Source organism: Diadema antillarum, unplaced genomic scaffold, assembly GCF_040938485.1.
Source record: "Diadema antillarum isolate AM-2024a unplaced genomic scaffold, OU_Dant_1.0 seq00000998_RagTag, whole genome shotgun sequence".
Classification (NCBI taxonomy): domain Eukaryota; kingdom Metazoa; phylum Echinodermata; class Echinoidea; order Diadematoida; family Diadematidae; genus Diadema; species Diadema antillarum.
Genome location: NW_027271836.1, coordinates 2,114,659 through 2,140,735, shown reverse-complemented (window position 1 = coordinate 2,140,735; position 26,077 = coordinate 2,114,659). Strand labels below are relative to the sequence as shown.

General features: G+C 38.9%; 1 protein-coding gene across 1 annotated transcript in view; it reads right to left on the bottom strand.

The window, feature by feature from the left end:
• Positions 1 to 698: 698 nt before the first annotated feature.
• Positions 699 to 26,077, bottom strand: part of LOC139742343 (voltage-dependent L-type calcium channel subunit alpha-1D-like) — a 213,355-nt gene continuing 187,976 nt past the window's right edge. The window contains exons 30-44 of the mRNA XM_071652922.1: positions 22,882 to 22,947; positions 22,092 to 22,183; positions 21,487 to 21,628; positions 21,138 to 21,265; positions 20,360 to 20,456; positions 18,944 to 19,046; positions 18,122 to 18,223; positions 17,464 to 17,594; positions 16,558 to 16,671; positions 15,799 to 16,202; positions 15,317 to 15,544; positions 14,416 to 14,433; positions 12,086 to 12,506; positions 9,600 to 9,983; positions 699 to 1,094 (exon numbers count right to left, since the gene is read on the bottom strand). Coding sequence (XP_071509023.1) covers positions 699 to 1,094; positions 9,600 to 9,983; positions 12,086 to 12,506; positions 14,416 to 14,433; positions 15,317 to 15,544; positions 15,799 to 16,202; positions 16,558 to 16,671; positions 17,464 to 17,594; positions 18,122 to 18,223; positions 18,944 to 19,046; positions 20,360 to 20,456; positions 21,138 to 21,265; positions 21,487 to 21,628; positions 22,092 to 22,183; positions 22,882 to 22,947 — 2,826 coding nt within the window. The remainder of the gene's footprint in view (positions 1,095 to 9,599; positions 9,984 to 12,085; positions 12,507 to 14,415; positions 14,434 to 15,316; positions 15,545 to 15,798; positions 16,203 to 16,557; positions 16,672 to 17,463; positions 17,595 to 18,121; positions 18,224 to 18,943; positions 19,047 to 20,359; positions 20,457 to 21,137; positions 21,266 to 21,486; positions 21,629 to 22,091; positions 22,184 to 22,881; positions 22,948 to 26,077) is intronic.

Below are 26,077 nucleotides of genomic sequence, written 5' to 3'. Positions count from 1 at the left end.
GAGCAATGTTGCACATTAAAACTTATACTCGATTCATTCAGTCTCTTTTTTTCTCTCTCTTGGAGGTGTCCATGACGGTCGTTCCCTTTATTTGGTACAGAGCAGGTGCAGACAATTTTTCTCTCCTGCAAATCACACAAAATTAATCAATCAAACAAAATGCTACTCTCCTCTTGTTGATTCTAGGGAGAAGCCGAGTGGAGTCACACGAAGCACAAAGACACTTCAGCAAATCCCGTGAAATGAGCAGCTGATCCTCCATCACCATGGTATCCAACAAATCCTGATCATACTATCTTAATAATCTTAGATTATCTCCCTTCGGTGCTATGACACTTCACAAATGGCATTCGCTCAGTGCAGATTAATCCCTGCAGTGGATGATCCAAGCCCGCTTCAGCAGTAAGGAGCACCCGATCATATCTCCATCATCTCTAATTTTGGGGTGACAGCTGGTGCTGGGGTCAGATTGACCTTTCCATGTCGTCTCGCCGAAAGGAAACGGACTGGACTCTCCGCAGAGATCACACTGCAAACACGTTACAATCGTGTGTGAATGTGCGAGAGTATGTACAGGTACATGGTGTGGGAGAGACATAACAGAGAGTGTAAATGGGCCCCAGACGTGGGGGTGGGGGTGGGGGAGGGGGAGAGTGGGAAGATGAGGGGCAGGAGTGCAGTAGGGGTGGAAGTCACTGCTATAAAGTGGTGACGTACAGCACCCCTTCCTCATCAGCCTCCAACGTTCCAGATTCTGTGTCACTGTCCCTTCCCCCTTCTCTTCCTCCCCGGCCTCCGCCACCGCCCCCGCCCCTGTCCCCGCCTTCCCCATCTCCCTCCCGCCCCGACCGTCGCGTGTAGTCCCTCAGCTCGTACCCGCCCAGGTGGTCAAAGTACGGCAGCTGCGTGTCCACGGAGGTGCTGGTCGTCTTGACGACGGGCACCGAGGCGGGGTTGTCCTTGGCGAAGAGGAGGCGGTGGGCGGCGGAGTCCAGCTCAGCCTGAGTCATGTCGCAGGCCTCGGCCAGCTCCCTCCCAGCCATGCTGATGAGATCTCGATCATGAATGGGTGAGATGCCTTCCCCTGCCAGTAGCTACACCAGCACGGGAGGATGAGCAGGAGGGAAAAATACATAGAGGATACCAATGAGTCAAGATTTATGATGGGAGCTATAGTTACGTCCCATGTTACATGGACTTCTGACAGTATGATTAGTTAAACACATTGGATGGCACAAAGCAATGTTTGGGCTGTGAAATTTACAATTTTCTTCTGTATGAATTCCAGTTCAGTATGCAAAACCTGTCTCACCCCAAACCTGTTGCAGTCAATTACTACATTTTCATATAATAAACTTCTTTGTACGATATATTGAATGACAAACATTTTGACAGAGATTTGAGGAAGGAAAAAGCTTCAAAAAGTTGAAAAGAAGTGACTGACTCCACAAATTGCCCCTTTCTCCAAAAGACCCCTTGTGGTCTGCTCTTTTTCGCAAAGGCAAATTTTGAAATTTATCTTCATTATCATTCCATAATCACTCTACGACTGAAGGCACGTAATACAGAGTGAAGTATTATAATCAGGCACTGAAAATTAGCACATCATTGGGGATGTGATACAGGTAGCATTCTATTATGTTCATAAGGCCCCTTATTATGTACACAAGATTTCTATTGTCATTCCAAAACACAAAATAAGTAGTAACCATGGCAACATCCAAGAGTGCTGAAAACTGATTCACTTCAGCCACATGCTAACTTTCATTTCAAGTTATATATCATGGCATTAGTCTTTAACGCATTGGTGCCTACACTTGCATATACATATAAAAAATGTGTCCAAGCCACTTTTGGCAAAAGAAAAAAGGAAAACAAAGAAACTATTGGGCACGCAAGGTTTACTTTGCAGCTGGTTTTGCCAGAAGCTGCAGACTGACATAAGATAATGAAATCATGTGGGTATACTTTTACCCTACAGCCCTATAAATGAAATTACATGTATATCAAATAAAGTAGCTCTCCTATCATATCCACTTAACCTGTGACACATTCAAAACTCTTTCTTGAGCTACAACTTAAGCTGGCACTGGTCCCGGGAGGCAACCCCTTGGATAAGAATTATATCTCACTTCTGAACAGAAATAGCAAAGATCATTGAAAACCGTCAAGACAAATCACATCACAAGCTTTCATTTCAGTTATTTTTTCCCAGTACTGTCTGGATAAATGAGTAAAAGTTTAACCGTCCCTAGGAGCGGTAAGCCACACAAATACTAAACTGTGTACAGACTGCCAAACACTGCAAAAAAAAAAAGAAAAATAAATTCTACATGAATTGCTCATGAAAATGCAAATATATGTTTGGTGATTTTGTGATTAATATATATATATATGAGCTTTGCCACTTAATGTAAGCATTTTAACAGCAAGCTTGCAGGTCTGTGACTTGTTGTAGGGTAGGGTAGGGAGAGGGGGAGGGGAAGGGGAAAGGGGAGGGGAAGTGGGCAGGGGATGGATAAATTTTGATGGAATATAGTCAGTGTGGTGGGTTGCAAGCATGTGAAGACATAACTAAACCCAATATCTTGGAGCAATAACTGTTGTAGATACCGATATCTCGTCCTCATAAAGACTGACAGGTAGTTGAACCTTTGTTGCTTGCAAATTAATAAGGATGGGTTAATGAGTTACATTGGTTAAAAGATGCGATGGTTTTTGATAAATTTTCCACCAAAATATACAGTGGTTTATGACAAAAACAGGGCTGAAATGGAAGAGAAGCTTTAACTTTACCTGTGGACTGTAGCAATGAGTGATAACATGATAAATAATGGGGGGGGGGGGGGAGGGGCAGGGGGAGGGGGTTAGGTGTAGCTTCATGCTGTTAATAAAAATATGAAACAAAATTCTTGTCCACTTTTATCTTCAACCAAGGGGTTTTAGTATCTTGAATGAAGTCCTATCACTTTTAGCATGTTTCGATTAAGACTAAAGGTTTAGTTATTATCATCTTCTTATTAACCCTTTGAGGACAGGCTGATTTTGCTATAACACGCATTTTCCATAGACACAAGTATACTCAGGACTCATCTTCAACGGGTTAACCACGTAGAGTCCCCAACCAAACTGACTCACTTTGGTTGACAGTAAGGACTTGCATGGAAGGTGAAATACAGATGTCACATTTTTATTTTGATTATCATAAACATTGGCAGTTAAAATCATTTCATTTCAATGCTTGCCATTGATCAAAATATAAATAGACCTACATATCTAACAATACATTGTATGTGAATGATGCCAGAAGATTGTGGGAAACAAAAAAATATGAAAGAGACAGACAAGATTACTTGATTGTTCAGGGTAATTCTGAACCTGTAGCTGCACTGTAAGTCGGAAAAATTTGAAATGTTTCTGAATGAAAGACAAGACACTAAATAGTAATCATCTTCAGTTCTTATTGATATCCTGTGGTTGTGAAAGGCATGTGTGAGTATGGGGGGGGGGGGGGCTCTTTTTTTTGGCGGGGGGGGGGGGGGAGGGATGTGAAGTCCATATACAAACAAAAAGAAATCTCTCTCAGCTTCTGAGGGGATGGCCAATTTGGTAGACTTTATTTCAATAAACATGGTCAGTTTGCAAATATGTAACTTTAAGACAAACAAACAAAAGGGGGGCGGGATGGGGGGATATAAGTTGGAGCGAAATTTTCCTAGAAAACACTAAAATGTTGAGGAGATATTTATCAATATGGTTTTATATTGTATCTATACAATATGTAGCAAATATTGTTTTAGGGAGTAATTGTCTGAAACAAATCCATGCAAAATAAATGACTTCCACTCACAGCAAATGGTGGAGCCCTTACTTAAAAGAATCACACAAAATCTGCTGAATACTCTCCATATCTCACAGCACATCAATGGACTAATTTGCTCTGTGATAAAACTTTCTAGACATGGATGAAATTCTAAGGGATTCAATGGGAGATTATGATAATGTGGAGGTGGAAGGGAAATGGATAAAAACATGGGGAGGGGGTGTCTGAAGGGTTCCCGTGATTGAATGCCAAATTCAGTGAACCATTACCATGTTATGCCAAGTTTGCGTAATTCTTTTTTCATTATATCCACGTCAGCAAAATCACATCCACTAATTTGAACTAACAATTCAACTCTGCATAACAAGCTCAGCAAATGTGTATATCGGTTGATGGATTATATACATATTAAAGAATAATGAAAGAATATATGCATACATATGAGGAATATATAATGAACTACATGCACAAAATGATAATTAATGGTAATTACAGTGGTTTGGTGCAGTCATTATGTCTAAACAAACTGTGGATAAAAGAAATAAACAATTTTACAAGATGCAGGTACAGTACATATGGTAGGTAAATGTTTTACGAACTGCGCTTGCTGCATGAAAAATGTGTGCTCTGAATGTCTTCTTGAGTGGAAAAACTAGGTTTGCTTTTCAACAGCCCTCTTGATCCCCGTATGGTTAAAGGATTGGAAATGATTTGATTCATCTTGTTATCGTGTATTTGAAGTTTGTTGAATTGAAGAAAGATAGAATGATGGGGAATTATGATTCATATTACCAATTTCAAATGAAGAAACAAAATTTCAGATGTTGCACTGAGGCATGCCATGACTTTGATTATGCTTTTCAAAATGTATTGTGATTGTCCCAAGTTATATCTAGATTTATACTTTATTGATATCCTTAACTTGTTGTTCAGAATTTGATCAAATTAGTTGCATTGTAATTCAGGTGAAATGCCATCAATTCATCCAATTTATTAAGTGAATGAACAGCATTTCAACTCTGATAACCCAACTATTCTCTCCAAACAGTTCAAACTGCTAAAACAAGGTTCCTGATCAATTCGTGAGAAATTCTGGACAATAAAAGCTGAGAAAATGATCATAAAATTTGACACAAACATTTATCCTAGATAATCAAAAGTCTACTAAGTGGATTGCTTATTTGTACATCACAGATGCAAGAAGTCTGACTGAATATAATTTATTTCTTGCATATGTATAAATATGGAGAAAGAGTAAAATTTGTCTGAATTCAAAGATTGTGCTCCTCTTAAGATTAATAATGAAAAAAGGATAATTTAACTTAAAAACTAAAATGAAAAGGAGACTTTTTAGAATCTACTAATTCCTTGGCTTCATCTTTGTGCACATATACAAAAATATAAATGACAAAAGCACTTCTTTCTGCAGTGTAAGATAATTTTAGGCAGATTTCCAGGCAAGTGTATTTTGCATGTACAAAGTATGATCTGATGCATGGCACTTGCAATGATCAATACCCTCACTCTATTACAGGTGACTAGAAGGGACATTGTCATTCCTGAGCTTTAACCCTAACAGGGCCGGGGGCAGAATCCGCCCCCCCCTCGATGTTTCGCGCTATAATTCTGTAGCGCGAGAAGGCCTCGTCGCGAGGCTTCTTGACTTTCTTTGTTCAAGTCTCGAGCAACTTTTGAGACCAAATTTGCAACGTCCGCGCGTACTTTTTCGAAGCCATGCCTATTTTTGTAACAGCATGTTGCCCCAAAACGGGCACAATTTTGTGATTTTGTGTACATTTCCTATGGAAAACAGTGCTCTGTCATGAAAGTCATAAAAACCGGATTATTTTTACAATTAATCAGTTTCATTGATTAATTTTATGCTAATTATGATAGAAAAGTGGTCAGTGACAATTTCCAATAAAAAACAAAGAAAAAAAAAGAAAGTTGAAAAACAAAGAAAAACATAATAAATTCTGAAAAAATGACTTTTGGAAGTTTTGTGATGTACAATTGTTGAATATGCCAAAACAGATTTACAGACCAAAAAGTAGACTCTAAATGCTTTTGATTAGGCTAAAATATGATCTTGAGCTTTATTTGCATAATAATTGTTCTTCATCAGACTCCTTTAAAAGCAGTCTAAAAACTCACTTGTTTAAAGCCTCAATTTGATTACTCATTACATGTACTTGATATTTGTATGTCTTTTACTTCGTCACTTTCTCTTCCTTCCGCGCCTAGAGCACTCTGCAGAGTGGATTTGGCGCTATATAAATCATATCAATTATTATTTATTATTATTAATTGATTAAAATTTAAAAATTGAACGTTTCAAAAAATCTTATGACACAATCTTGTAGATTATGACGTGGGTGTCATGCATGCCAAATTTCATCGCAATCGCACCACTGATGGGGGGGGGGGGGGGGGAATCCGCCCCCCTCCGGTTCTAGCATACTGTAAAAGTGGATATTTTCGCGTGACTAATTTTTCGCGCTTGGCCGGGTCGGAAGAGTTTCGCGTGTTTTTAATTCCGCAGAATCAAGACATCACGCACAGGCACAAATGGCAAGCAAAAATATTCGCATGCTTTTATTTTCGCGCTAGTTTCTGGTTGCGCGAAATGCGCGAAAATTTGAACACCGCGAAAATTTCCACTTTTACAGTAGCCAAAAAAGCCCGGTCTGATTAGGGTTAAAGCTTGATCCTTTAGGTCATCACCATCATGACCCTGAACCAACCCGGAGAATCATACTTGCTGCCTGTGAGAGCTGCATGATACAACCATCACAGATCTAGAAGAAACAGCCTAATCCCACGCTCAGACATTTTTGCTCAGACATTTTTGCTCAGACACACTGCAGAGTATTGGACTCATCCGCAGTAGATGTGAAATAACTCCACCACAGCTGTAGATCCCATGACCTACTGTTTTAATGCCCTATACTGTTCCTGGTGGTCAACCCATATTTTGTGGGCTCATGCATGATAATTCGAACACAGGCCATTTTACAGATCTGTGTGATCTTATGACACCAATGATCAAACAGGACCTGCAATCCAAAAAGCTTTCTTTTATGTCGACTCCATCATATTTCTTGTTTCCTTTCATAAACCAGCATTACCCCCATCACTGACTATTTGTATCGTTTTACTGTCAGTAAGTTTATCCGATTGCTTTGTATTCGTTATTTTAAAGGCATAATTTACCATTTGCAGATGAAACAAAAACCCAGCATGAGTGCTTCAAAATAGTTTTGAATTGTGAGTTAGGGATAGAAACAACCAATGTAAAAATTCGAACCAGTATAATCGATGTTAAGTATTGTTAAATATACAAAATGTGAACAATAGTTATTATAAAAATGTTTCCAGACTAAACCGTCTACAGTTATGGTTTAATGAGAAAAATAGTGATATCTCCTTATACTTTAGGCTTTATTGCAAAAATTTCATACACATTGCAGTAGGATGTTTTGTGATACAACTGACCTAAACATATGCATCAAAAGTGATATCTTGAACATTTTTAAAATCACTGCTCCCAAATGTTAACTGGACCTTCATTTGAGAATCATGAAAATAAATGAAATGAAATGAAATGAAATGAAACACCACTTTGAATCATAACACAATAACTACAACCCTATCAGTATCCAAGTTCAGGCACGCAATAGCAGGAAACTACATGTAAGCCATTGGTCCATATGACTGTGGACCCACATTCACTATGTCCATCGAACCTAATTCGCCCAGGTCCAGACTTTGAATAATTATGTCAGCTGCGATTGTGAGATGCTAAAGCAATGTGTGCTCCCCCCGTGCCAGGGTTGAGATACAAATGTCAGGGGATGTGATTATGAAATGATTACACGGCCATGTGCATTTGTGTCCATGATGAGTAAATAGAAATGCAGATAGATCGACATGGAAGGGTACCACTCCCCTTCCTGTGAACATGTTCTGTGAAATTCCATGCAAGTAAAAACAAAAACCTTACATTCAGCTTTGCCATGCGTATGCTTTGCCTCTTGTACAGTGCTCTTTCCCGAGCCAAACATCTATGAATGCCTGACGAACAGAAATTTTTAACTCGTTGAAGACGGGCTGATTTTGCTATAACACGCATTTCCCATAGACACCTGCCCGAGTATTCTCGGGACTCGTCTTCAACGGGTTAATAGCAATGATAGGATTCCTTTTTCATGACCCAAACTAAAAAGAAAATATGTTTACCAACTAAGTGGGTGATCACTGGTAGATTTTGTGAAATCATTCCAATCTATTCTAAATCTGGTTCTATGAGATACAAACTCCTTTGTTTAAACATAAATATTTCATTTTCCTTGACTAAAGAAAATTTCAATTTTTTTTTCCTGGGGTAACTCCACTTTAGCTCATACTGTGTGAATCAGTTCAGCAGAGTTTAAAACAGATAACTGTAAATCATATAATTACTGAAATGACTTTTCAGAATATTTTGCTTAGTTTACAAAATGCTGTCAAACTCGCTCATGTATCATACCATCTATCTTTATATTCTTTTAGTTATATAAAGATTGTGCCTCACTGGAACAAAAATATTTTGGTGTAAAGTGCTCAGATTTAACATCTTAGTCTTCTCTTTAAAAAAAGGAACAAAGTGATGACTAGTGTTTAGTAATATTTACTGCCTATGAGAAATTTGGTTTGCAATTTGACTATTCACATTTTGTTTTATAAATTTCTCTATAATGTTTTACATTTGTTTTGTAGCTTATGGGGAAGGGAGTGGGCAAAAATTTACCCAACATTTCTCACTAATAAAGTAATAGGACTGGATTTAATTCAACTGTCTTTTCTTTTTCTAACCAGGCAAAGCTGACTGCAAGAAGTGTGCTTCAAATGCAACACAGTGTATATGTCACACAGCATTCTTAGCTCATTCACAGTTTCCTCGATATTTTTTAAAGCCATTTGCATTCACGCTCTCTTCAAAAATTCGGGATGCTTCAAGGCCAAAATGGTGTGGGCGCCCTCTACCTTTCTGTTTCTTTTCGGGTTTGGATTTGTTTAAGTCTTTGGGCGTGGACGCCGACTTGGCGGGCTGCGTAGAGAAACAGAAGGGGTGAAAAAATGGAGCCATGAACAACATGGTTTATGCCGACATGATGGAAATCAATATCAGTGGTGACTTTATTTACCACTAGATGACCTCACCAGTAACAAGACAATCAAATGACTCCTAAGAAACAAAACACATGAATTAAATTGCTATTACATGTTCCATACAGCTGGTACACTATAAATGCCTGATTAATATCATGATTCGTACTCACCTGATAGCTGAGGAGATTAAAAAAGTATCAAACATTCATTGAATGATGAAATTAAAAACAGCAAATTTCTATCGAACTTATAAGGACAGTAGAAATGAAAAGACAAGCCATAAAGTTTGAGAGTGATTCTAGGGGCAAAGGATGCCAAAAAAAAGTGCATGCTCAACACAGACATTTCAAAGCCCACATGATAAAAAATAAGTACAGGAATTTTAAAGCGACAGCGTATTCAGATAAAAAACAAACAAAAGGAAAGCAAATTATGAAGACTCATGCAAACAGATATTACTCAAGAAATAAACAAACCCATATCCAACCATTTGACTGCATAAAAGGTTCACAAACATTAAACCAAGTGTCAACAGAGATTAGAGTTGGTTGATTTGATCGGTATATGATCTGTCAAAGCAGCTAAAATGGGTGAGATTGTTAGTGGGCTAGGATCAATACTCTACCTGTGCAACTAAACTCTCAGCGCTACCCGCTACTTCTTCTGGACTGGGGTTCTGCCCCACCCCAGACTGACGCTCCACTTTGGACTTGGTGAGTGACTTGAAGAAGGCGGCGGAGGGGTCGCGGGACGTGCCGATCTCGCCCGTGGAGTGGCGCAGGGCCAGCGGCTCCTTGACAACGATGTTGTTGGGCGTGGCCGCCCCGGAGCCGCCCGTGGTGGGGAGGAGATGGGAGCTCTGAGTGGTAGGGCGGGGGATGGGGGTGTGGAGGGAGGAGCGCACCCGCCGGGGGGAGGACGGGGGCGTGAGCCACGCCCGCTGGCCCGGGGCGGACTCCCGGGCATTGCGGGTCTTGCCCTCGGGCGTCATTCCTGCCACGGCCATGACCTGTGAGAGAGGAGGGCGTAAGGAACACGGCAAATCTATCACATGCAAGACACAGCACACCACACTGTCAGAGAAACACAACGTTAGGCTACCACACGACTCACTGCAACAGTGAAGTGACTTACTGGGAGACAAGAATTTGGGGGAGAGAGAGTGACTCCTATTCTACTCCTCTAGAAAACCAATTCAACACACAGAAAAAGGAAGGAAGCATATCTGCTCATAAAGAGAATCAACTTTTCAGATTCCATGTATTTACAGTATTTCATATTACCATACCATCAGCTTTTTCATAATGCCCTTTAAAGCCTAATCTTTAAATGTCTGTAAGTTCATTTTAAGACTTAGCTCATTACAATGTAGTCATTGAAAACTTCAATTTGCCTTTATTGCCATGTCAATATCCAACTCATTGATTAAAATTCTAACTTCGAAAAGATGCATTTATAGATTATCCTATATTCACTCATGAATTTCAATCTCTCACTATGAATTTCAGTGAGCATCAAGAAATTGAATGAAAGGTTTTGTTGAATTTAAGGATTTGTTGAATTTCTGATAGTATCTATTCCTCATGCAATTTCGTTTTTTTTATTCTGACATTTTTTGGTTCTATTTCCAGACTTTTTTTAAAAGATATTAATAACTCTGCCACACAAGTTTAGTGTTTATTATTTTTTATCCTTATCTATCTTGCCTTTTTTGTGTGGAAACAGTCAGTGTTTGCTAAATTAAATCTCTCTTACAAAAAGGTGTATGTCTTCTCTTTTTGTATAACTGTTTACCAAACCCTCCTTTGATTTGTGTGTTCCAATGAATTTGTGAGCATTAAAAGGGGCAGTTTCCTTAAACGTATGTAAGTGGATAAAGTGAATGCAGGAAGGTGAGTGAAATATACAACTATAAAGGTCTGAGGAAACTTAGACAAGCCTCCCAAGAGATTTTAGGGTTGTTTCCCCCCCCCCCCCCCCATATTAATCATATGTTCCACCCTCTTAAGATTGGCACTATTCAAGAATTATTAAGCTGTAAGTACTTTAAAAAATAATAACAATACAAAATGTCCAATCAAAGCACATAGTCCATAAACTTTGTACTGAGACACATTGTACGTCATGGTATTTTACATTCTCCATGTCTGCTATGGGAGCTTTGGTCAAGTGCCCTTTCTATGTCCTAATGAAATAAATTTTGGTGAGATTTTCTTCGTGTTACTGCTTTGATGTCACAAAAATAGCTGTAAGTTCTTATCAAGAAATGGTAGCACATGGAGTTAATCAAAAACTTTCAAATTCACAGCATCTGATTAGACCTTCCACTTTTCCCTAAACTTTCACCGAGTGTTTCACTAATCTTTCTGTGTTCACTAAATCTACAAATACATTTGGGGATAATTCCCCATTGAATCAAACACTAAATCTCATGCTCTTAAGTCTCAACTACTTGTAGTCATCTTCAGTGTTAAGGGGTAAAACTAAACAACCGTGCTTTGGGTGCATTAGAATCGATCGCAGACCACGTGGTGTCAGCGTGAGAAAAACATGCCTCGGGAATGACTCAAGTCAAACAACAGCGCATCTTTTTGTGCCGAAACTTTAAAGGCTTCGTTTTTTGGGTAAAACTTCAGTAACAAGCATTCAGTCCATTTACTTTTCATTACACTTTTGGTGCACATAAAAAAAAAAGAATGAAAAAGAAGCCATTGAAGAGAAGGTATAAAATTGCATAGCAAAGGAAAATGAGCAGAACTGAAGTACGTTTTAAAATGGTACGTGAAGTTTTTGTGAGACTGCGCTGAAAAAATGACAACATTGCCAACGAGTGAGTCAAACGGTACGATGAATTAAGACATTCAATGATTTGGCAAGAGCCAGACGTTACGTGGAGGAGAACAAGCACTTCAAGTGCAAAGCATGTTAAGGAAAAAGAAGCTTCAAACAATCAGAAAATGAACATTCTCAAACTCATCGAGAGAAAGGCAAATTTGAAAGAGAGGGAGAGAGAGAGAAAAAAAAAGAAAGAAAGAAAGACAAGGAGAAAATAAGATTCTGTACTCAAGAAGAAAAAGAGCTAAATGTGATAAAGGTTATCACAAGACTCACCTGAGCTTGTGCTAGTTTGAGAGGCACTGCTGTCTTGCGATCTCCAGCGGGTACCAGACTGTCCGACTTTCCGACCCGTGACGAGAGAAGGGCCCGGCGGGTCGGGGAGCCCATCTTGCGGGGACTGTGGCCCAGACTGCCCAGACTCTCGCTGCCCAACTTTGGAAGACTTGTCTCCGTCGGCGACGGAACCGTGGTGGAGAAGTCGGGGCTGAGGGTGGCCGAGGGGGAGCGCGTGGGTGTGGGCATGGTGGTGGTGTTGGGGTGGCGGTTCGGGGGCGGGGTCGGGGTGTGGCTGCGGGACGAGGACGGGGAGCGTTCGGGGCTGAGGAGGGGTGAGGTGGGCGGATGGGAGGACGTCTCAGAGAGATTGTCTTCATCTTCCTCCTGGTAGCACTCTGTTCTTAGTGCAGGAGGCTCCCTGTGGATAGAAACAAATTAATTGCATTAACCAGTTTAGGACTACACATGTAGCTGATTTTGCTTTAACATGCACTTCCCCATAAACACCTGCCCGAGTATACTAAGGACTAGTCTTCAACGGGTGAAATCATCTTCTGCCCCCATGCGTTTGAGTGTATAACAACTGACCATGTTACCATTGCGTGAGAACCAATAATCTCAATCAAAGAATGACAAGAATAACCAAGACTTCTTCATCAGGGACAATGGAAAGTGTGATGCTAGATAAGCAAATTAGTAAGATGCTTGGTTCTCTTCTCTCGAGACAAAACTTGACAGAACAAAATGCTGAATATGTTAGGCTGAATGATATTGCAATACACTTTCATCATTACAGGTTCACTGGAACAAAAGTATATTATCAAGAATGAAAGCCTTGAACCTTTCTGATATGTTTTTGTAGAGGACACAACAACAAAATATATTTCATGCCATGTTGATGTCTAAGAATTGAACAATGAGATAGCCAGCCTCCACAAAGTATATCAAAATCACATTCAAGAGGTATACTGAATAGTTGATTGTCAAATTAAAATATTTCTGAACAGGTACTAAATTTACAAAGCTATCAAGAGAACTACTGATTATAGGAGTGACAAACTTCCTAGACCAAGAATCTAATTCATTTGTAATTGTCTGATCTTCAATTTGATCTACAAGACTAAAAAATGACATAAACAAGTAAAACATAATTCATACACAGCAAAGTAGACATTCAAGCTTATTCAAAGGGCTTTTAGATGATAATCACTTTGCTCATAGTAAAGCACAGCAACTCCCTATCTACTGTTTTCAGAAAAACAGCTCTGGGCCTATATGGTTAGTAAAATTTAAAGAAAACATATAAGATTACAGAATCCAACAACGGGTTATTACAAACCTGAGTCTATGACCCACATTTTATGACTGTTCCATCAAATTAGTATACAGAAAATCATTCACACAACAATTTTTAAGATGATTCATAGAAGTTACGACACTCATTTGTTAGATGTTTTCAATCATAGACACAGTGTTCATATTTCATGGTAGAATTTACAGGTTAGTGGAAAAGTTTACAGTTGTGTAGCACGAGCCACTTTGGTCCCAGATTTCACAGTTTAAACATGCTAAAGAAGAATGAAAGCCAGATATACCTGTGGATTGAGTGAATGCAGAAATATTCAGGAAAAATTGGACAGTTCCTTGAAAGACTTTAATCTAAAAGCTTTTGGTAGAGCCATCACTGGATGAAAAGACTACTACAGTTTGTGATGTATGGAAAATGATATACATGAAATAAAAAGAAAATTCCTCCAAATTTCCTTTTCATGAGAAGTATACGTTTCTTTGACATGTTGATGATATTTGTCATTAAAGGGTAATATTACTCCCCTGCTTTCTGATACCAGGTAAGTCAAGTGCTCTTTCATTATGCTCCAAAAGTGATATGATAAATTTTCTTTACTTTTGTTTTCTTCAAACCTTGCTGGTGCATGTGTTCTACTAATATTCCTGCATTCCCTCAATTAAGATATATATCTAAGTTTCATTCTCCTTTAATCGCTACTGTATAAATTGTACTGACACAAGATCTTTGGAACACGCCCACTCAACAGACACTTATCCCCATTTAGCATAACTAAAACCCATCCCCTCCTCTCAAAAATGAACATTATCATATAGACAGACGGACAGTACGAAGAAGTTAAGGTAGCATCCACAACTTTAACTTGATTTTGTTTACAATCTCATTGCATCACTGGGTACATGTATATTGGTGTTTCACTTCGCACAAGGGGTTGCTTTTCTTTTCTTCTCTTTTTTTCTTCCTTCTTCATTTGGGGAGGGACTCACCAACAAAGAGAAAAGAAATATTATATACGTACTCATAAACAGTGGACAGCCTTTCCGGCAAGAGAGGCATACAGGAAATGATAATATTTAGACAGGAGAATATTGGCTGGTCCCACATACACATATTTAGAGATATATAATCCTTAAAAGATACGAACATCAAATCAATTAGCAGAGTCTTTTCCATGTGTTTTACATTTGTTGTTGTTGTTGTTGTTGTATATGTGACAAGGTGATATGATGTTATTTTATGTTATATGATATTTCTATGGAAATTAGACAGAGTGGGTGATAGATTATACTACAAATTCTATCCACAAGACAGTAAGAAATGCACTTAAGAATGGATTCCATGCTGGTCTATTGATGTACATGAGGAAATGTTGGCACAGTTATGGTACCAAAAAAAAAAGAACTTTCTTTAACTGTATTCAGCTTTTATACCAATCTTTGTAATGTCACAGACACCTACTTTATTTATTGTTTAAAATTTGATAAATCTGAAACATTATTGATATGGCCTGATGCAAATATAAAAAGCTGTAATTGATTAAAGTTATATACATTGATGTTGTTGTAATTTGGAGCTATATGTACATGTATGCTGGATAACACTTAGCATTTTATCTCCTAATAGCATAAGGATAGTATTAACTCTGCACATGTTTATGGTAATTGAAGGCAGAAATTAAATTGCAAAGTGAAATGAAATCCAAACTCTGTAACTCTGCACATGTTTATGGTAATTGAAAGCAGAAATGAAATTGAAAAATGAAATCAAATCAAAACTCTCTAATGCTGCACATGTTTATAGTAATTGAAGGCAGAAATTAAATTGAAAAGCGAAATCAAATCAAAAAGCAAAATCAAATCACAATCAAAAGGCACATCAATTGAAGTACGCAGGGAAGCAATTCTCTTCCATACACCTACCTTGAGTAGTCCCTGTAGGGCTCCCGGTAAGGCTGCTGGTAAGGCTCCGGTCGGTACTCGCCGACCTCCTCCTCCGCCTTGGTCTGCGGCGATGGCGGCGGCTGATCCGCCTCGACCTCCCCACCGTCTTCCTCATCGTCATGGCGGTAAGGCGAATCGTCATGACGATGGTGGTGGTGGTGATTGTCTTCGTTGGGAAGGAGCGGCTGGCGTCCCTCTTTGCTGTTGCTGGAAAAGTGAGAGGGGCTGGGGGATTAATTTGACAATGTTTCTCACTGAAATACATTCAAAATATCACGAGAAGAAAGGGAGGCTATCTGTCAAGGATGATATCACAATTGTCAAGGAAACAAGAAACGATATCTAACACTGATATCCTGTGCACACACACAAAAAAAATGGATAAATCTTTTTTTAAAAAGGGGAAAAAAATAATGTGGTGAAAACATCACACCTTGCACTTAACTTGAAGGCAAGCTCACCTGTACCTGTTTCCAGGGCCCCGGTTGTTGGGAACACCCCTCCCTCCTGGTATCCTGCTGGACATGGGCGAGAAACCCCTGGAGTGGGGCGACGACACCTGTAGGGAGTTTGCGCTGTTGGGGGAGTAATGTCCGCCCCTGCCCCCGCGTAGTGACACCCCGTGGCCCTGGGGCCGCGGCGACATGTTGAAGGGGGACTTGTTCTGCGGGTTGTGGTTGTAGTTGTTGAGGCTGTTGGCTGGGGACAGCTTGCGGTGCTGGTTGGAGGGCGGCGAGATGACCAGGCTGTTGGGGTAGTAGGCAGGCGGGGGATCACGCCCTTGATAGTGGGTGTTGGCCATGGGCGTCGACTGCCGCCGATTGTGGTACATGTTGAGGACGGTGCCGAATAAGGAGTGACTTCTCTGTTATGCAAATTAGGCATACAGTAAGTCACAAACCAATAAAGAACATCGGTGAGTATGAACTAACTGTAGAATTGACTGTTATAACCTCTTTTACATAACCTTTATGCACTACTTCATAAATCTCTTATTCAAGAATAATACCCTGAAAACTTGGGGTTCATCATTTCTGGAGCAGCCTAGAGGATTGATGATTCAGACGGAGACCTCACAAAGTGATGATCTCTGAGTTTGAATGGTATTGTAGGCCCAACAAATTAGTTAATGCAGCAAATGCATTAACAGTGTCTGATTTTGGGGTCTGGACAGTCACATGTTGGTGTTAAGGCACCGAGAATAGAAGATATATACTCACCCTGTGATTTGGCTCGTCTGGTTCAAACTGCTCATTGTCGTCCATGCCTTCCAGGTTACCTGAGATGGCTCGCTTGATCTGAGGCCCAATCTCATGTAAGGTCCGTAAACCGGCCTACGGAAAGAGGATGACAACAAAAATCAATGGGTGAAAATAATTCAGGGTTGTAGAACATTGTAGAAGGGCACCAACACTGCATAAAGGGTATAATTTGGGAATTATTCTGCCGTTTGGCCAATGAACTGTTTCTTGGTTTATACGCATCTGAACGCTCAATAGTGGTGGCTACATAATTATTTTAATAGTGAATAATTTCTCTTTTTTTTTGATAGTGCATTATCTGCACCGGTGTACTGATATTGATTGAAAATCATGATCCCATGTGTCTAGGTGTTAGTGTGAGAAAGTGTAGCAGTCTCATCTAAAACATTTGACAAGGCATTTCAGATGAAACATTCCCAGCGGCAGTTTTACCGGTAGTGTGAAATAGCAACAGCTAAAGCACAACATTATCTTCTGAGGCAAGTTTATTGTGTTCAATTTTTTTTTTCAATTGTGGTAAGGCATTTTAATGCCCATTAGAAACATTTAATACAGTTGAATCTTTCAACTTGGTGAACCCTAAATCCAAGTAAACCTGTACTTGCACTAATGGTTATATGCAACAACATAGGTCAGCAAAGAGTACACACTTGCAAGTCCTTCACAAATTGATAGATTTAATTGTTCTAAATCACAAACATCTTGTTATGCTTGAAGAAGTAACAAATTTAAAATGAGTCACTGTAACACACAAGAAAAGAGTTTCTTCTCAGAGATGGGATATTTACAGTCCATCTACAAGACCCTAGAGCTATGCAAAACTTTTAATTGTCATCAGAATTCAAGCCCGGGGTGGAGACTTACCTGGAGAGCAAACGTGCTGTCGTGCCCTCCTGCTGACTTGATGGCTTCGTGCTTGCGCTTCTTGAAGCGACGGAAGTAGTCCTGGATCAGGAATGTTGCATAAAATTTGCCCACCGTCACATCGTCATCCCCTGAGAGGAGGCACGGGAGTTGCGAAGGTGGGAGGAGGGGGAGGGGGAGAAGATTTAGGAGGGAAAAAAAGAAACCATGCACTCAGCATTAGGAAATTCAACAACTATTCTGATCGATGCAGAAATGATACTGTTCAGATAAACATGTTTTCTTTCAATTTGAAATTTTACCCTTTAACCCTAAACTAAATCATTGCAATTCAAACCCAATAACTGTAATACAATTTACTACACACTGCTAAATCATATCCTATAGGACTATACATACAATTTTGTACTTGTGTTCACCTATTAAGATATGATGAGTCCCAAATAACTTTTGTCCTTTGTAGCAGGTTGCAACAACAATTGTTTACCATAACAAAGCAACATGGTGGTTCGTAAAAAACCACCAAGGAGCAGAATTTATTATTTTTTTTAAATCTATAAAGAAAGCAGAAATCACTCTTGACAGAGACAGTTTCAACCCTAGCTGCTATGAAGCTGGCCCATAGGAAAGGAGCAAGATGTATAGAGTTAATACTCACCTCCGGCGGGCGGGGCCACCTGGTCGAGAAGCTTCGGGCTCGTTCTCTTCCAAATCTTTTTGATGACAGCTCGTAGCTCCTCATTGCACTTGTCGATATTTCCTGTCAAAATGAACATGACCAATAGGTGTATGGAAGGAAAACTTCTTGACAAAATAATTAAAGCCTGTCAATAGATCGTTCTCCTGTAAAATTTTCTGGGGGTGTTGGAGTCACTATCTTGTTTACCGAGGCACTGATAACATGGTAAGTGAGAAAGTTGATGAAGCTTAACATACATTCATATGGACCAAACTTTTGGAAATGTAATGTATTCATCTGTATAGTGCCGAGGTTACTACTTTCATGGTGCCAGATATATATCCCTATATCCCAAAACATGGTCATAATGTGTGTGACATTTACCCGTCAGGTGTTACAACAACACAACAGCTCTACACAAAATGGCATTTTAATTATACAGACTCTGGTAGGATAACATTTGTAATTATATCAAAATTAATCTACTCCTATATAGACAGTTTGATTTATGCCATTTGTACCCATCAACAGAGAGCATGGCAATGAAGTTTGCCGACCAGTGAAAAAGCATAGAAAGGCTAAAGGGATCGACTAAAAGAAAAAAAGGCTCCTCAACTATAAAAAAAAAGTGTAAGACTGGGCATAAGATTCTGCATGAACTTTTTTTTACTTGAAACACCACCACCACCACCAACAATAACAACATAAACCAGAAATAAGATGATGACATCACTTCACATAAAATATTGTTGTAATGGGTTAGAGAGAACAGATTGGATGAAATGGAAGCAGTAATCTCACCTTCTGTTTTGATCTTGAGTGACGTCCTGATCAGTGCAAACAACGTTGCATTGAACATGACAGTGCCGTCACTGTTTAAGGGCATGTTCATTGAAACCAGCCTCTGCAACACAAGGAATAGGTACCAGTGATCACTTTTACATACAAATTTTTGACACAGCATTATCAGGAAAGTATTCTGGTGTTATTAAACTGCACTCTACAAGCATTAGAAATGCAGTTCACCTATCAGGTAATTAAGGTACATCTTTGTGTGGACTGCAATTCATAGCTCTTATTAGAAAGCACATTTACACAGTTTGCTATGATAAAAGCAATAATGTTGAGCATCAACTATTACTGTATTTGGTGACTTCCCATGGTTAGCCAAGCATGAATATGCATATAATCTCTGACCGAGGACTATGTGAAATATATGATTAACCAAAATCTTGATGAAGCAATCTAGATGATATGGAAGGTGATAGTATATAATATAGGATGTATTTGAATTTTTGTTTTCTTTCTGTAAAATATACTCCTGACATCTTGCTGGATGCTACTGCAGTGCAGTAATGGTGGTCCATAATCTCTTTTGTAATTTCTGCCTCATGGATATCACTAAGACTGATTTCTTATCTCAGCAGCAATATAATATCCTTGATTGAAATTCTCCTTCCATCATTCTCACTAGGTACAACGTACCACTTCATACTAAAGCTTGAAAAACTTGAAAAATCTTGGATACCAAGCTATTTACGCAAAGCAAAACAGGTGAACTGAATTGCAATTCTGCCTAAAATCATGGCACACAAATGTCAAACAAACTGCCTCTGCATCATGACAAATATTACAAAATTCTCCTCATTGCTTATAGATTTACTGTAAACATTTTGTCGCCAGTGGTCAGGTCCATCCGCTACATGTAAATGAATGACGTGATCTTATGCACCCACGCAAAACGTGCAGTAGTAATGTGGGGTCACATTTTTGGTGTTTACTTGTTTATTTCCAGTATAATGCGGTGTTATTATGCAGCAGGCACACGCAGAGTGCATATGCAATAATGGTTATTGCATCTAATTTTTCCCTTTTACTCTTGACTAAAACATATCGTCACCTCACATTATGAATACACTTTCAGAGCTTACAGTCAATATTTCCCCAACACTCAATTACTTACAAAACTACAAAATCTTGGTAGTTTGCAGATAGAGGTATTACTTGATGTTTTTTTGTGTACGACCAAATACAGCCTGCGCTGTGCACTGGCACAGTGTTGTCAACACATTTTAAACTTAAATCAAAAAGTACTGCTGCCATTTGAGTCTTTAAATTCATTTGCGACAGTGAAAATTGTGTTACACAGCAACAGCTTCCTGAAAACTGTTCCCATGTAGGGAATATACCCAGTTTCATGGAGGAGACTTCACTCACCTTACATGCTATCCTATGGGGGCAGAGTTTGCCAAAACCTAGAGGCGGAGATATGGATCTGAGTAACGTCACTACGTCTAGATGCTTGATTCGACCCCTGTCAAGTCAGATGGAAAGGATGAACAAAGAAAGGAAACCCTGTCAAAAGAATCGGCTTTAATCCACTATCATTCCTCTTTTAAATTTTACCTAAAAATATAGACAAATCATAGAAATGTTTTCTAAGAGGAATATTCTTGGAGTGACTCAAGCTTTCATTGAAAGATAAACATTTTTCTTGCATGAATTATACACAGACAAATATCTCTCTTGTTAACTCGATCTCTTCTCTAGGAGCTGAAAAAGAAGGGGCAGAGAAGATAGATGTTGAGATAGACGTATTGCAAGGAAGAAAGTGGTATATAAACACGTTTGTATGTACAAACATTCTTTATATAGAAAGAAAGAAAGATAGATAGATAGATAGATAGATAGATAGATAGATAGATAGATAGATACACGTGGATAGATAGAAAGATAGATAGATAGATAGATAGATAGATAGATAGATAGATACACGTGGATAGATAGAAAGATAGATAGATAGATAGATAGATAGATAGATAGATAGATAGATAGATAGATAGATAGATAGAAAAATAGATATAGATGGATTGATAAAAAGAGAGAGATGACATAGGTTGATTCCTAGTTTAATAAATAGAGACAGAAAAAGAGATTGAAAAACACAGATATGTAATGTGGGACACTCGAACCTTAAGGAATGAATCTGACTTACGTCGCATCAGGGTCAAACTCTGACCACTGTCTGACAAACTCGTCTAGATGGTGGGGCCCAAGAATTGACCAGTCCCTGGTCAGGTAGTCAAAATTATCCATGATAACAGCTACAAATAAATTGATGATCTGGCAAATGACAAAAGAAATACAGGAAATATTGCGAGTTGCGATCATGTGGAATACTGTGAAATGGATATCACTAGGTATAAGGCACACAAATATTGCTCGTATACAAGAGTATGTACACATTATAACAGAAGTGAACAGACATGAGATACAACATGTATGTTTAAACACCTAGTTATTTTGTTGGTGTAAAAGCCCATGATGTCTCTGGCAATACTCACAAGGAATGAACAGATGGAGTAAAAGGTGATGAAGTAGAAGTAGGCAAAGTTGTTGCCACACTTCCCCACCTCCTCCGACTCGCAGTCCGGCGAATCCGCACACGCCATCATGATCTGTTGCCATGCTTCGCCTGTTGCTGATCTACAGGGGGGGGGGGGAGCAACAAACATGTAAACACATGCATGTTTTGCATCTTATAAGTCTTCTTTCACTATTTACACAGAATTTGATCCTATCGGTTTCATACAAAGTCTTCCTCCTCACTTTCTTAATTTAGGCACAGTTGTATAAAAGTATCTGCCTGTTCAGGGGGACCAGCAAGAGTTGTACTGAGTTGCAACCCATTCCAAGTTTGTTAAATACATTAGTCAGTTTTATCTCGTCATTAGTTGCATATTACCTTGCAGGGCAATTGATAGAATTTATTTTTTTTTTCATTTTTACACCATAGTCAAAAAGTGTCAATTGTAGGCAACCTTGAGGATACCTCTCTGCCATATGACTGTTTATTGCCAAACTCAGAAAGAGGGCAGAGATCTACATTTAAAACCGAATATGATATTTTTCCTGTTTACTGTAATTAGTATATTACAGCTAGACTCACCTGAATAGCACCAATAGAGCAGCAAAAAACGTCTGGAAGTTATTATTCCTGTTAATCGCACCATCCTCTGTAATCTCAATTCTACCAAACATCTGTGGAGAAAGAATAAATAAAAAGAATATTACCCAATGGTTTTATCAGATGACTTACAATATATCTAACCCAAAGCTCCAAGAGCATCTTAACCCGTTGAGGACGAGTCCCGAGTATACTCGGGCAGGTGTCTATGGGAAATGCGTGTTGTAGCAAAATCAGTCCGTCCTCAACGGGTTAAATTTGTGAGTACCTTGGACTGGACTGTGAGCTGTTTGCATTTTTTCCTAAATCATATTGCAGCTATCACTGTACTTCACTGGTGAATTACTTGTCATGATGTTATCATATCCTATTTTGTTGCTAATGTCTTGAATGAATTATCAGTGTCATTATTCATTATTGCCATTCCCACTACTGTCATATTCATAAATTGCTACACATTCATAAATTTCATCAAAAGCATCAGTCAAAAGGTTGAAGGGACAATAGGAAAATGACTGCAATGCCATTGTCATATTGAAAATAGTGGTAGATAGGGGGGGGGGGAACTAGGGTATAGTATAACAATAAAAGAATAATTTCATTTCAGATTGGTCAATGTCTTTGCTCTCAGAACCTACTGAAGACGAGTCCCAAGTATACTCGGGCAGACGTATTGTAGCTAAATCAGCCCGTCCTCAATGGGTTAAAAGCATGCAATTAAAGGCTTTATTACAGGAGGACATCCTCACTTGGAAGAGGGCAAAGTTCTTACCTGCATTCCAATCACAGCATACACAAAGAACAACATGACGATCAATAACGCAACATAGGGCAGGGCCTGGAAGGGGTGAGGAAAGGAGAGATTGAAAAATACACAACATTATGCAAACAAATCAGAATATCATAATCATATCTATAACAATTATTTGTCTACGATTCAATCAAACCTCAAGTGTGACAGCCACATAGCTTTACTGAAGTGTTCACATCAACGGATATCAAAACCTTGCAAGAATTTTGTTTCCTAGTCTTGAGGTTTTCATGCCGTCAATCCCTCGTTTGAGGCGAGACCCCACTTTAACGAAGCTGATGGGATGCTATACCCCCCTAACGATCCTTCGTTTGAGAGTTGGGAGTCGAAGTACTTGTCCATTGCAAATTAACTTTCTGCTCAGGCGTGACAAACCTGGAGGCCAAGCCAGGGTTTAATGACTACAGCAGCTGTTGTATTACGTAAGCGCATGATAAGGATATCTGCCTGTGGCAGACCATTCAAAGTGAACTCAATTTTCTCTATCCTTTCTGAAGTTTTCAATTTTATATTCTATTGAGAAATTCTATGGTCATCCATTTTACATTTCAAACGAACAAAATTGACCCATAAATAACAAAAATACAGGAATAAGAAGGAGAGCATTGTAGAAGTTTGTCGACACACACACACACCATGGAGCTACATAGCCCATGCCAAAACCAAAACAATCTCCTCCTCTCACGGGTGCCCCCCCCCCCCCTCCCGTGGCGCTGTGGCGATGACTGATGCTTAGATTAGGCCAGGGTCAAGAAACAGGTGTTTTATATCTTTGCCCTTACAAAAAAGAACCATGGTTTTACCATGGTATACCATGGTATGGTAATGAACCATGGAAACCTGGTAATTTTGCCCTGGTAAAACCATGGTACATTACCATGGTATTACCATGGCAAAATACCATGGTATTACTGCTCTTACCATGTACCATGGTATATTACCATGGTATTACTGTGCTTACCAAATACCATGGTACCGGTACCATGGTACAATACCATGGTATTTCTGAGGTGATTTTACCATGGTATTACCATGGTATTACCCTGGTATTACCATGGTATTTACAATTTGAAAAGAAAAATAACATTAATGGTCGTGTATTTACAGCATGCAGAACTAGTATGTTACCTACATAACCTGGCCCCGAATCACATACACCTGTTTCTACACTATTGTACAAGACCTACATCCTAATCTATACAGGTCTACCTATCTGTATACCTAGAGTATACATCCTATTCCTAGATACATTGCTAGGGTATCAGTTCTTTATATATGGGCTGATATCTGAAAAGGTTTAAGGCATGGTTACTAACTACATGTCATGCATAATATTAGTCCTATCAAAATATGAATATGCATTGTTATAACACAAGTTAAAATAGTTGGTAACAAAAGAGAAATTTCCCAACATACTTCAAAGTTTAAACCCAGAATATATACTTTGGGTTTTTATGTCTTTTATCTATTTTCTCACCTTTTGCATGTTAGATGCTCTCTCATGAATATTCATGAGCGATACAGAAACCAAGTCAAAACATGGTTCGTGCAACTTGAATCAACTTGTGTTACATTTTCCAGTTGGGTTAATGAGGTTTAAACTGCATGGGAAGAAGTCAGTTCTTGGTACCATGGATATATTAGTACTAACCGGGTGTTTGCACTCACCCACACCCCCCCCCCCACACACACACACACAAGCACACACATACACACATACACACACTACACACATTCACACATATACTAAATACAGGCTGTAGTACATTTATTACATGAACATACCGGTATAATATTTTGGGTCGTACTTGGAATTTGTATGAGATAACACACAATGTGAATTAGTTCCAAAACTTTGCTTATCTTTAACGGGCCAGGCTTATTTGGCTATAAATGCTAAAAATTGCATTTTGGGAGGGAATTTCGCCTCCCCCCCCCCCTCCACAAGATCTCGACCATTAGTAGGCCTATTACGATCGTAGCGAAATTTGGCCCAAGTTACAACCACATTGTAATGTACAAAATTATGTGTTATATATCTTATATTTTTTTTTATTGTCAATTTCTAATTTTAATTCATCAATTAATTATTTGTGCAAATTAGGCCCATCATCTTATTTTAGCCTAATTAAAAGCATTAAGAGTCTATTTCTTAATCATTGGTAAGTCTGTTTTTTTACATGTTTAAAGACCATGCATCAGACATTAAAGGACTTCCAAAAGCCAATTTATTATGTATATGATTTTTTTTTTAGTTTCAAATGTATTTCTTTGTTTTTTATTGTTTCCTTTGTTTTCTTATGAGATTCTCATTGACCACTTTTATACCATAATTAGCATAAGATCAATCAATCGCAGTGATTAATGTTACAGCAGTGATAGCTCCAGGGGGCCCCTTCTTTAATTTTTGATAAGATAAAAATAAATAAATAAAAAGAAAACAAAATGAAAATGGGCGTGTCTGCCCCCTTTAATTGCGGAAGTGGCACCATGACAGATCCCTCCCCCATCCCCACCCCCACCCCATTTACGGAATTCCTGGATCTGCTCCGATAAAGAATAGTCAGATTTTTAAAGAGTTTCTTTGTTGCTGTTTTCAATCAATCTTTGCGTCGATTTTTTTTTTCAATCGGAGAAGGGACCGTACTTCACAAGCTTTGTCTTTTTAGTGGGTCCCTCCTTTTTTCACACAATGCATATTTCATTTATTTCACTTTTGTTACCTCAGCAACCACTGCATTGTACCCCTACTTTAGGTTTTCAATTATTGCTTTCTCTGTACAAATTCCATGCATTCTACTTTCATTGAAGAAAGCGAGATTTATGTTCACCAAATAGATTATTTTGCTGTGGAAAAAACAACAATGAATTTGAAGTTGAACTTGAAAAAAAGTCAGGAAAATGTCTCATGACAGGGTCTCTTCCATCACAGACTCGAAACATCGAGGGTGGATTCCGCCCTTCCCTCTCCTGCCACGTCCCTTAGAGTTTAAGGGGTTTACCTTTAGAATCGGTTGATATATATTTTGATTTTTCCCATTCGTTGCAAGTATACTCATAATGGTCCAATAGTTTTGACTGTAATGTATTGGTACGTTTATAATCGTTTAAAAAGTGGAATCAATTGGTAAAACTGCCAGATTTGATGAACTGGTAT